Source organism: Polypterus senegalus, chromosome 10 (assembly GCF_016835505.1).
Source record: "Polypterus senegalus isolate Bchr_013 chromosome 10, ASM1683550v1, whole genome shotgun sequence".
NCBI lineage: Eukaryota > Metazoa > Chordata > Cladistia > Polypteriformes > Polypteridae > Polypterus > Polypterus senegalus.
This window is the reverse complement of record NC_053163.1, coordinates 136,155,330-136,169,015: the sequence shown is the minus strand read 5'-3', so window position 1 is coordinate 136,169,015 and position 13,686 is coordinate 136,155,330. Positions and strand designations below refer to the sequence as shown.

The 13,686-nt window shown below is 38.5% G+C and overlaps 1 protein-coding gene across 1 annotated transcript in view; it reads right to left on the bottom strand.

Moving 5' to 3' along the window:
- The window catches only part of LOC120538256 (serine protease 53-like), a 36,880-nt gene continuing 23,194 nt past the window's right edge, over nucleotides 1–13,686 (bottom strand). The window contains exons 6-10 of the mRNA XM_039767709.1: nucleotides 13,307–13,399; nucleotides 12,305–12,452; nucleotides 8,030–8,165; nucleotides 5,075–5,326; nucleotides 1–333 (exon numbers count right to left, since the gene is read on the bottom strand). Coding sequence (XP_039623643.1) covers nucleotides 181–333; nucleotides 5,075–5,326; nucleotides 8,030–8,165; nucleotides 12,305–12,452; nucleotides 13,307–13,399 — 782 coding nt within the window. The 3' untranslated portion in view covers nucleotides 1–180. The remainder of the gene's footprint in view (nucleotides 334–5,074; nucleotides 5,327–8,029; nucleotides 8,166–12,304; nucleotides 12,453–13,306; nucleotides 13,400–13,686) is intronic.

The window sequence follows — 13,686 nt, the reverse complement described above, 5'->3', positions numbered from 1 at the left end:
TTTTATTTCAGCAAGCATTTACTGTAGTTCTGTGAATTGCTTTTAAATTTTACATTACATTTATTAATATAGCAGACAATTTTTCTTCAAACCAACCTACTGGTGTGGTCATTATAATCTAGGTTTATTTGACAAAGCTGCATTTTTTTTCCACATTTCATTGTACCCAGCATCTTCTAATCAGTATCTTCTCATCACCCAGCGAATCCAGCTGTTGTACATGCAGACCCTTGTGTAAACATCTGGATATCTGGGATCTCCGCACTTGAAATGAGAGAAAGAGACCACTCCCTCACAGACTCCATCACAGACCAGTGGACCTCCAGAATCTCCCTTAAAGAGAACACAAAGCTTTAGAATAATTTCACTATTTATTTCCTCAAATCCTCTTCCTCCTTGTCCCCTAACTCTTCATACCCAGTGATGTACACTGATTCCCCAGCAGCCATAAGGACACGACTTACTGAATTCTGGTATAGGATGGACTGGTTCTTGATGTCTGGACATCAGCTCTACTAGGTAGGCCAACTAGGAAGTTGCTTAGGCCAGCATTTTTTTTTAAACAGGTACAATAAACAATTTACAATCACTCAGACTCAATGTAACTCTTCAGCTTTCATTAACCTTATTATATCGTTTATTATTATTTTCGGTACTAGCAATGTTTGATCTTCACATCTGATGACCTACACGAGACCTTCACTGGAGTCCAGGATGCACTACACCCAACTTCACAGAGGTTCTTTTTGTGCTAAATGTCCCTTTTTTTAATTTCTTTCAGGTGCAACTTTATAGTTTTATTTTTGTTTTAATACTCTTTCCCTTTCAGTATGTTTGTTCTTTTTCTTATTTTCCACCTTTTTTTTAACACTCAACTGATGCAAATCCTCAATGTATACTTAGATTATTCTTTACAATTTTTTTGCAAATGGTTCTAGAAGAATAATTTACAGTATGTGCGATTTATGAACCTTGGCAGTCTTTAACTGCACTAGGCTGGAGCTCTGGCTAATCGCCAAACTGGTAAGAGCCATTTCTTGACTTGTGTATTTAATGCTATGTATATAATGTCTGCTATTACTATAATAATAATAATAATAATAAAGTCCAAATTAGTCACCCAAATTTGTGGTGTTCATAAGAAATGTAATGTAGAAGTACATAATAAACAAGAATAGCAGCATCAAATATTTTAAATATTAAAATATGTGCTTCAGTTTAAATGTTTAAAATTTAATTATTCTTGATTGCAGCAGACGCTTATCACAACCATATAGATGACCACTGAGGGGAAAAGACCTAGAAAATAATCAAAACTAACATTATATTTGAAACATCAGATATTGAAGGAGTCTAAAATGATACCCCACATGTCAATATTTTTAACCTCCTGAGAGCTAAGACCACCAGTAAAGAATGAAATATTAAAAATGTTATCATATTTGTGATTAGCAACCACAGAATAGCTTATTATTGTTACTATTATTATTGTTTTTAATTTTACTGTTCCTCATTTTTTTGATGTTTTGTGAAAAGGAGTAACTTTAACCCTTCATATCCCATTAGAGGGTGAACCCCTGGGGTTGACTGATGTGACATGAACAGCTTTAAGTGTCCCTGCTTATTTTCACTGAGGATACCTATTGGTTTATTCTTTATCTTAAACTAGGGGGCTCTGCCCCCTGCTCTCTTCGCTCGCCCATCCCCGGGTTTGGTTTACCGGATATACAATTTAAAGAGATTGTTATTTTCACAGGAATTGTTACATATGCATTATTTTCACTTTTACTTTAAAACTTTTGTAAAAACAATAATTGTCCTTAATTTCATATAACGCTGCTCACGTTGTGAAGGGAGTGCGGCTGAACGCACGTTAAGGAGATGCCGTTGGACCATCTGCTGTCTTTCTCCTGCTGCTGCTGGCGAGCTGCGTGTTCTGTTTGTCGCACTGTGCATCTCTAATGCTCACGTTTTGAAAGGGGGTTAGGGTGGCTGAACGCACACTAAGGAGAAGCAGTCGGATCATCTGCTGGCTTGTTGCTACAGCTGCTGCTGCTGGCGAGCTTCATATTCTGCTTGTCGCTTGTTATTGTTTTAAGAGCTGGGAGCACGTGAAGTGGGTCTGACAAAAGCATTCCAGCAACTGCTAGGTTAGTTGTCTGTGAACTTGCTTTACATGTTGTTTCACTGCCTTGTCTTGTTAAAGTGTCTCTCGTGGGAAGTCAAATTGTCTTCTGAGAAAATTACATCTCATCTGCCTAGTCTCCCTCCCAAGATTTATTTTATAAAAGAGAGATGTGTCCTGCAATAAAATATATTCCAAACAATGACCTCAGTAAATAGGGTTTTTTGGGTCTAGAGGGCCAAAAATAGGGAGAACCCAAAAAAAGCCTGATGTTTTACATCAAGATGAGTCAAACATTATATCATATCTGTGTTTTTTTTGTACCAGTAAGTCAGGATTTGACAGACAAAATCAACTGAAGTGATATCAAAGCATTCACATGTAAATGTTATGAACACAATTAATTTTAATAGTAAAGCTGTGACTCGGTTGATAGCGCTCCAACTAATAGCGTCATGCTTTAATGACAGAGCTTCCTTAGAGAAATGAAGTCGAATAGCATCGAAACAGCGTCATAAGTACTCAATGACAGTATTGATACCCACCCATCCACCCATTTTCTAACCCGCTGAATCCGAATACAGGGTCACGGGGGTCTGCTGGAGCCAATCCCAGCCAACACAGGGCACAAGGCAGGAACCAATCCTGGGCAGGGTGCCAACCCACCGCAGTGACAGTATTGATATGGTTCTTAATGTACTATTATTACTGTAGCTCAATAATTATTTTTAATTTATGTAATACATGTATTATGCTAATGTTAGGTTAGGTTAGCTTGGGGGAGGTTACATCAGGTCAGATGTTTACTTGATGCATCATCATCATGCTGAAAATAAAGCATGCAATGCAACGATGCAGACGTGGCACCTTGTATCCAAAGTCAGCACCTTGAAAATGACATCTGATGCCCCGCCCCCTTAATATTACGTCAATGCATTTAATGACGAAATCGACCAATCATGCACTGGTCGCAACCATATGCCATCATTAAGCGAGACACAACTGTATTGATGTAAATAATGTGTGAAATTGGTGAAAATTATGCAGAAATCCTCTCATACTATGTAGTAGCTATTTGTGTAGTTAAAATATTTTCATGATTCATGCAATCCTCAGCAATCAGTGAAAAATAATGAAGCCCAAACAATGGATTTTAAAGAAAATGTTTCAAAGTTCGGAAAGAGAGAGTGAATTTCAGTCATTTGTATTTTTCCAATTGTAAAAAAACATGATTGAAATATATTGTTATTTAAAACTCCAGTTCTTTTTCTATTGGTGCCCAAAGATTGTTCCTGCCTTGTGCCCAATGATTGCTGGGACACAGTGCAATACTTTTCGCATTTGAAATGGAAATTAAGTATGACCACGTGAAACGGAAATTACGTATGACCAGAGAACATATTATAATACAGTAACTAATCAGTTCGTTTGTGGACGCCATTTTTATATCGTCTTCACGAATTGTTATTATTTGTGTGAGAGTTATTTTACTGATATTGAAAAGAAGTAAACACAAACACGCCGATCTATCCCATAGAAGTGCGCCCCGCGTCACCCTCTCCCAGCCCTCCTCTCTGGACTCCAGCGCTGACCCATTCGCCAGCAGGCGTGTTCTGACAGAGAAGTTTTATTTATTCGTCCACGTGACTATCGCGGAAACTGCCACATTATAACTTTTTTTTTAATTGCCAGTACTTGACAGTAGAAGAGATGAGGAAAAACCAGCTTTGCGTCTTTCTACTTTTTTACTGCACCAAGCTGTAAACAATGTGAAGGCGACACTGCCTTCAGCGGCGTGGACGCCGGGTCGAGAGCTTCGCAGTTTCGGGCAGCATCCTCTCTTCTCACACTGTTTGTGACACTTCAAGTGCCCCGTCGGCTCTTGGGAGAGTGGAAATCTTTGCGAATGACTGTGATCGCCATCGAAGCAAAACTCTCTTTGTAAATTGCGCTGCATGACTACTTACTGGCCCTTAAGGCGAGTTCAGGTCACTAAAACCCTGCAACATTCAAGGTTGCTTTTGTGATGAATTCTTTTAAGAAGATAAAGAGTTTACATCTAAGAAGATGTACCGACCTCTTCATGTTAAGTTTTGGACTTGGGAATTGTTTGGACCTTCTGCCCGTTAAGCACGGAACAGTCGCATCCACATTTCTCAGAATAATTTTTCTCTTAAATCACAGGCACGTAGTGCAAGGTTGTCAGGCAGAAATTTACAGGATCACATACTGTAGAAAATGTAATTTCTATACCACAGCGGTTGTGTAGCGCCTTTTACAAGGGATCTGCTACTGAGAGATGTTCCAAATACATTTAAGCTGCTATTAGTGCTACTTACCTGTTGTGTTATAGCGCCTTTAAAATGTACTTTACCTAAAAGCACTCCAGTACTGCTCAATGTATCTTTACTTCTTACATGTTAATGTTTTACTGTTTAATAATTTATATACTACATTTTATTTTTTTCCCTTGCACTCAGTGAGCGAAGCCACTGGATAATCAGTTAGTATTTATATAGTATTCTGTTTGTGTTTACACATTTTGGAAACTCAGTACTAAAATGCTTAGCCATATTTAATTGTATTTTCCTAACATCACTAGTAAACTGCTAGTTGTCTTCGGCTTTATTTAAAAAGAATTGTGAAATTCATCAAAACAAATGCTGTATGTACCTTAAGTCCACATAAATGGCATACATAAACTTGAATATATAAATTAGTTCAATTTAAAACTACCAAATTCCAAACAAAATGTTATATAGATAACTTTATATCAAAAGGTAAAACAGCAATATTTCTATATTTATAAAATCATTATGTCATACAAAGAATCATACAATTTGCTGGAGTGTAGGGGACCATTTACAGCTTTGCCTAGTGCCAGCCCTGAATATCACAGTCAGACTTGGGCCCAATAAGGCAGCCATTATATGAAGAAAGAAAACTTACGGAGCAGAAGCCCTGCACGGCTCCGTGGTCTGTGGCACATATCATTCTCCGGGTGACAGCGGGCCAGCTGTGTGCACATCTTCTCTGCCTGATGACTGTAGTGTTCACTTCACGCAGCCTATCTGGGAAGGTGAAATTGTCATACATGTCACCCCATCCTGCTGTGCTGCAGAGGACATACTTTGGTAGACAACCACAATCCTTGATGGGAATCTGGCTGACAAAGCGGTTCAGTGTGGCATTACTTTTCAGCTGTTTATACAAAAAAATAACATGAATATCGTGAAATGGCTTAAAAATCATCTGTACATTTTTTTTAGGGTTTATCCAGTAAAGGGTCTTAGACAGCAGTGCGTATTTGTCAGGAAGGAGTTTGGGATGGGATGCTGGTGCACAGCACTACATATGGAGAGTGAGAGAACTCCTCAGCAGAAGCCCATTTGAACACAACTAAAACATACAACCCAGCTTACTGAAACACATGAACCTGGGCCAAAATATTATAGGATGACAATGCTACCATAGACGCAAGTTCCCCTTTTTGGTCATAATATTATTTTTTATGTTAATTTCCACTGCTGCTTAAAAATAATAACAACATAAGTAAAATAATAATAACCACAAATTACCATGAAATAAGCTTCTAAGAGCCTAGCACACTTTCAAAGACTTGTTTCTCCTTTTTCTTAGCCCTGACAGTCAACTGAATTGAAAAGATTCACTTGCTGTATAATCTTAGCTCTGCCCACATCACATTTATAAAAACCACACCCTTTTCACATGTGACACCCAAATCATTGACTCCAATAGAGGCCTGGACAGAAATTACTCTGACGTACAGTAGGTGGTTGCCCTGTGTTCTGGTGTGGAAAATCTTCAATTTTTCAACTGCAACCTGTTTATGTTGAATTTTAATTATTTTGCTCAAACGAACCAGGAGATTGGGAGCATGCACTGATACAGGATGGAGAGAATTTACAGGAGTTTAATTACAGGCCTTGCAAGCATCCTTTGGTGTTGTACTAGTAATTTATGTATGTGTTTCAGTCAGTTTCTTATTCATTTACTTTATTACCTTGGAAATTAGTACATATCACAGAACCTTAATTTATTGATTTATAACCTGCAATTTGATTGGATGCTATAGGTCTAGGAAATGCCAAATTAGTTTACAGCTTGGGAAAGGAAGGAGTGTGGAGGTACTTAAAAGATCAAACACTTTGTTCAGAATCATTCATCTTCTAGACAAGATAGCCAATCAAATGTGTGCAGTGTCACCTGTCCTGAAACCACACATTTGAAATTTAACTTAAATTTGGCTCATCTGATGGACAAACAATGACAGAAGGGTGACATCAGGGATCAAGAGACGTAAGATCACGGATTTGGATGTCAGAAATCCTAACTATGAACAATGCCAATTGGTAAACCAAAAAATGCCCAGGACAAAATTATCCCTTTGACACTTCTAATTTTCATTAAGCTTTTCTAAGACTGTTTATATCCAAAATTTGCTATTCTATTTTCTATTTGGTATCGTTATACATTAATAAATATCAACCTGCTTTTTTATTTTCTCTACTTTGTCTTTTATCTAGAGTGAATGAAATAATCTGAGTGTCTGGGCTTGCGAGTGTCCTGATAAAAACTAACATCCAGGCCTTTACGCAGAGAGTGTCGACCTCATCGAGTGGTTTACTTACCTTGGCAGTGACATTCATGTCTCTGGTGACTCTTCCTATGGATGCAGTAGATGGATTGGGAGAGCAAGAGGGTCCATGAGGTCTTCGAAAGGAGTGTGTGGTGTTCCTGGTATCTATGCAAAAGGACGAAGATCCAAGTCTTTAGAGTCCTGGTGCTTCCTGTCTTGCTATATGGTTGTGAGACATGGACGCTGTCCATTGACCTGGGACGAAGACTGGACTCTTTTGGTACTGTGTCTATCCGGAGAATCCTTGGGTACAGTTGGTTTGACTTTGTGTCGACTGAGTGATTGCTCACGTAGTCTCCAATGAGGCACATTACCTGCATTGTGAGGGAGCGTCAGTTACGGCACTACAATTATGTGGCGCAATTCCCCGTGGGTGATCCGGCTCGCAGGATCCTCATTGTTGAGGACCCAAGTGGCCAGACCAAGCCAAGGGGACACCCACGTAACACCGAGCTGTGGTAGTTAGAGGGTCATTTCCGGAGGGTGGGACTGGACCGCGTGTCTGCCTGAGGGATTGCCAACTGGGATCCCAAGCTGTTTTGTTGTGTGGTGGGTGTGACAACATGCTGTACCAGTGCATCCTCCCCAACCTGACCTGACCTGACCAGGGTATGTCCAACATTTAACTGATCATCTGATTTCTGTAATAGACTCTTAAGCTCTGTATTTTATTATATTTTTTACTGATTCTTTACATAAACAAGATACGCTTTAATCTTGTATTTGTCCTTCAGTACTTATTATTTGTTAATGTCTTGTCAGTTAAGCAATGAAAGGGTTCGGGGGTACCATTGTTGGGTTGTGTTTTGGGCATCAGTTGGTTTTAACCTGAATACAGTTTAAAGGTGTCTCCCAGTCAAAAGATAGATTGATAGATAGATAGGAAAGGCACTATATAATAGATAGATAGGAAAGGCACTATATAATATATAGATAGATAGATCGACAAAGGCTGTCAAAGGATGTCACTACCCACATTAAACAAACACAGTGTCACATCGCTCATCAGAATACACCCTGTAAGCTCAGTGTGATTCTGTAGCTTCTGTAGTGAATACCATTCTTTATGGAATAAATTTATGTTTCAATCAAACGTTCTTTCATAAAACATTTGCAGGTCTGAAAAAAAAAATCTACTAGCACTCTATGGTCATTACGTTTTAATTCACCTCTTCGATGGACCCATAGTGAAGCATTGGCCACCATAATTGTGCACCATAGCTATCCCCCTCTATAACCCTTACCTTCAAGAGCTGGATGTCATTTTTAGTGTCACCTGTTTTATATGTGGGGTAAGGGATGGACTTAGCAACTTCAATACTCTGCTTTGAACTCTCATGGTCTTTAAGGGAATGAGCTCCGAGAACAGCGACATACGACCTGCAACTCACAAAACCAGCCAGTAAGAAAGATGAAGAAGAAACAGTTTTTATCAAAAATCAACAACTGTACAACCTGAAACAATCATTTGACTAAACATACACTCATTTCCTTGCCTATTCTGTATGTATAAAAAATAATGCCTTGTTAAAGTGAGCCTGAGTATCAACAGCCACCCGAAAACTGGCCCGGGCTGACCTGCTTGCACAAAATGAAGCTATGCTGAAATGGAGTTAAATTCCTTTTTTTAACTATAAATATGAATATTAAAAAATAAAGGCATATTTATAGAGTAGCAAGGTGGTGTAATATTTTATTCAGCAGTCTAATATCTCTTAATCACTGCCGGGGTAGGTTTTGCATGTTCTCCCTATGTTTTTATTCCAGTTTTCCTTACAGCCTTCCAAAGACATGTGGTCAGATTATTCAGTAAGGTGCCAGTGAATGTGGTCTGTCATGAAATGGGGTCTGATCTATAACAGACAGATGCCACGTCCAGGACTTACTCGTGCCTTGCACCCAAAACTGCCAGAATAGTGTTTGGCACCCCAAAGCTTAAACTGAATTAGACTGCTTTGAAAGTGGTTTTGGAATATTGATTCCAAATTGATTTGTTTTAAGATTTAAATTGTAGTTTGAACATTTTTTTCTTTGTCAGCCATTGTTAACTAACTTACTTTAATTGAAAACGATGTTACAAGTTTATTAGACTATAAAGTGCGCACACTTAAAGGCATAAGAGACCCACACTTAAAGGCATAAGAGACCCTTGTTTTGTTGAATTGTGATGACACACTGATCTCTCATTTCATTTCAGTATACAATAATATTAATAATAATAATAGTAATTTCTGCAAAAAGTATTTGACAATATCCAACAAATTGACTAGCACAAATATTACACTTATATAAGATACACCGTACTCATTCACTGCCTACAAACGCTACTGGGACACCGGAGAACAACTCTACTGTATATGTATGCATCAACAACTTAGCAATACATACAGACTTAACACAAAAAAGACGAGGCCTCATCGAGGAAGACTCACTGAGTCCTCCCTGGTTCTGTCTCACTATCAACACATTATCAAAGAGATTAAATAACATGAATGCAAACTTAAAACCAACATCAACAATACACTTTATCACATCTATTGTATATGGGTGACATTTACTCTCAATATATAAATTCCTAAGCCTAAATGTGCAACGATTTTATGTGACTTTTTATGTCACTTTTTTTGTCATGCTTTGAATCAAGCTTATTTTACAACCTACATATATATGTTTGGTATCATTCTTTTCAGAACTTATCGAACTTTAATGTGATGGTGTTAGATTTTAAGATTCTTATTCTGTTTTTAACTTGTAAACCAGCGTTTCTCAACCTTTAAGTATTTGCGACCCGAGTTTTCATAACAGTTTTGATCGCGCCCCCCCTAACATTTTTTGAAAGGAGCCCACTAATACCAATTTGTTCTTTTTTAATTGATGATATATCATAGATGCATATTTTATTATAACTACTTAACTTTTATCGACATTTATCTAACTCTATATTTATTTTTCTAGAATCAGAATGTAACTTAAGTGAATTTGTTTTGGTTTCAATAGATGTATTTTTCATATTTTCGATTCTTGTTTTCTTTTTTTCACATCTAAGCACCCCCTCTAGCAGGGCCCGCCCCACATGTTGAGAACCACTGTTGTAAACTAAAATATCAAAACTCACACTGTTGTAAACTAAAATATCAAAAACTCACATTTAACCACACCTGGAGCCAAAAATAAAAGACAAAGAGTAGATAACCAAGACAGCTGTTGTACAAGTTTTTATATGTTCAAAGCATGAGATGTACTTCAAGCAGCAGCAGTGGCAGCAGCAGCAGCAAGCAAGCAGCTGATCGAGCAAAGAGGAGGTAAAAAAAACTGTATCACCATTTAAGAGGGGGTTTCGAAGGAGTAAAGATATAAACAGGAAAAACAAATAATTATAACAGGATCCTAGAAATGAGGGAAACATATTCACAAGACATACACACTGAGTTTAGACTGGACAAATGTAACATAGCTCATGAAGAAAAGAAAAGGCAATCCTTAGTGAAGGTGAGTATAACCTCAAAATTGGCAACCGAATTGAGGCCAAGGCAGATGGTGAACTATACAAATATCTTGGGTTCCAAGAAGACAAACTTGTACTCCACAAACAAATGAAATACACTCTTACACAAAAATATACATCTTTTTTTTTACAAATACTGAAAACAGCCCTATATGCATGTCACACAATTAAATCCATCAGCACATGTGCCGTTTCTTTGGAATTTTATTCAAACAGTCCAACAACATCTCCAAAGGAAAACAAGAACACTACTCACAAAACACAAACCTCACCACCACAAAGCAGCCATAGCACAACTCACTCTTCTACGTGCTGAGGGAGAAAGGGGTCTCAGAGATGTAATTCATTTACACAACACACAGATTAATATTTGAAGACAATTCTTTCACTCAAAACTGCAGACATCAGCACTACACAAAGCAACAAACAGTTCATGCAGACACAAACTACAAACCACATAACCTCCATAGCACAGACAGCGTCACAGTGGACATGACAAGCACACAACTTCAGACACAAGCATGGACCCTGAAGACACTGCCTGGCAGACATCCTCATGAACTTGATCAGCCTGGTGTGGATATGATGGCCTCAAATAGCTGGATAAGCTGTAGTGATCTGTTTGGAAGGGTGTATGCTGTCCATACAAGATATGAGAAACCACAAAAAAATATATATTCTTAAGGATGCTGACATTACAGACAACACATGAAGAAACTGCGATAAGAAACGATCCAACACATCATCTCAGGTTGTAAGCTACTGAAACCGACAGACGACCTGCATGGACAGCACTTATCAAACATCAAGAACTGGTGCTACAACACCAACTAGTCGACATGTACAAACTAGAGGTTCTAGGAAATGGCACACATTAACTAGACTGGGACAGAAATATACTGACAGACAAAAGTGTCCACCATAACAGACCAGACATAACACTGGTAGACAAACAAAATAAAGCCACAGATATTATTGACATGGCCTACCAAACACACACAACATACAAAATAGACACAAAGAAAATGCAGAGCTGACAGAAGGAATATGGCATTAATGGGGAATGAAGAAGGTGACCATTGTGCCTATTGTTGTATCCAGCGCTGGTGTCATCCTACATACACTACACAAAAGCCTACAGACATTACATCTAAACCAATACATAAATAGAAAATTACACAGCACAGCCGTCTTCAATACATGTCACAAAAAGGGGAAATTCCTTAACACAAATACAGTCCTCAGAAATACGTTCACGTATTCACACCACATAAAACTGACTTTTGTCTTGGCCTATGCCTGATATAGAGAGTAGAAATGGGGCTATCCCAGAAAATGGGTTGAGTAGTAATAACAACAATAGTAATAATAACAATAATAATAATAACAATAATAGTAATAATAATAATAACAGTAATAATAATAGTAATACAGCAGTGATAATAACAACCAGATTATCCATAACTGATGCACTACCCCCATAGTACTAGGATGTTGTACCGTGTTAGCCATTATGAATGTAGAGAAAAGCCAAGCAAAATGACACCTTTTATTGGCTAACTAAAAAGATTACAGTATATCTTTTTAGTTAGCCAATAAAAGGTGCCATTTTGCTTGGCTTTGCACCACCCCCACAAAGTGTTTCATTTGCTTTTTATCTTCATGAAAACTAAAAACTACTCTTTGATTGCTTTTCTCATTAATCAGGAAGCAATTGGCCCTTTCTCCCAGAACTCTGACAGGAGCTGCATGAGAATGTGTAGCATAACAAATGGCAGCTCTGCAGGAACAGCAAAGCCACTGAATCCCAGGACTGACTGTCATACAGTCTGCTTACTGTCCAACTCACTTACTGACTGTTCCAAGAATGAACCACCTCACCTCACAGCACAATCAGAAAGCAGGAGTTGAGGGAATGTTGCGAAACAGGGAACAAAGACAAAAACAAATCTGAACAATGGCATGACAAAGACCCTGAAAACCATCAAAGCTTGAGTTGAAGAGCTAAACTCACCTTTCACAGTGGGCAGCGGTCAGCACAAAGTCCTCTCTCAGCAGCACTCCACCACAATCATGAATCCCATCTACCTGCAAAGACACCATGTAGGGTCGGGAGTGAGGGGCAGCTTCTCGTCCACCCACAATGCCATCCCGGGATGAGCCTGTACCAAAACAGGAGGTATGTAACATGTTACTTGGACACCAATATATATCAGTTTTATATTGTACTTTTCACATCTCTATCTTTGCAGCACATAGTGCCTTTCCTATCTATCTATCTATCTATCTATCTATCTATCTATCTATCTATCTATCTATCTATCTATCTATCTATCTATCTATCTATCTATCTATCTATCTATCTATCTATCTATCTATCTATCTATCTATCTATCCTATAGAACCTTTTAGCTATCTACTGTGACCGCCAGGGGTTGCTCCAGCTCCGAAAACTCGACACAGGCAGACACCAGGCACAAGTTCCAGCACAACACAGGCTTTTTATTTAGCTGTGGGAAATTTCCCAAACATTTCCCACCTATGTAGTGCAATATGTAGAACAAAGCCAAATAATGCAGCACACATCACTTCTTTTCTTTGCCTTCTCTTCTGTCTTTCTGCCTCCACTCGTCCTCCGGCAAACTTTATCCCTCTTCCTCTTGACTCTGGATCTCTGGCTCAGTGGCAGGCAGCTCCTTTTAAGTAATCTTGGAAAGTACTTGAGGTGTCCTGAAGTTTCAACCTAGGAGCACTTCTGGGTAAGGCTGCCATCTAATGCTCCTGGGGAGATGATGGACTGTGCATGCTCTCTCTTCTGGTCCTTCCATCTCCTGGTTGTCCTGGTCATGTAAGGCATCCCTTACATTATCTATCTATCTATCTATCTATCTATCTATCTATCTATCTATCTATCTATCTATCTATCTATCTATCTATCTATCTATCTATCTGCCTGCCCATCGGTCTGTCTGTCTGTCCTCAAGTCCCCATTTCAGTCCCTGTTTGCCTCACTTACCACGGCCCAAGATGCTTAAAAAGACCAGCAAGCAATAAAACTGCAAAGGATTTATCTTCATGTTTTCAATTTGTGGCTTCACGAAAACTGAAACTATTGACCAATTGCACCTAGATTTTAAACTTTTTTTTGTGGTAAAAAAAAAAACGAAGAATCAATGAAGAAAATATAAAAAAGAGAAGTGCAGTTGTTCTCTATTCCTCATACTTGCCTCATCTTTTCTGCTGTGTTGTAAGCCATTTAAGAGAGCCCTCCAGCACTGGAACGACCCCAATATGTTAACGATAAAGCAGCACTATATTTGCGATTGTGTCCTTTAATGAGGAGTTGCTTTCAGCCCAATGGGTAAACGTAGATCAAAGTATAAAGATGCTTTCCAT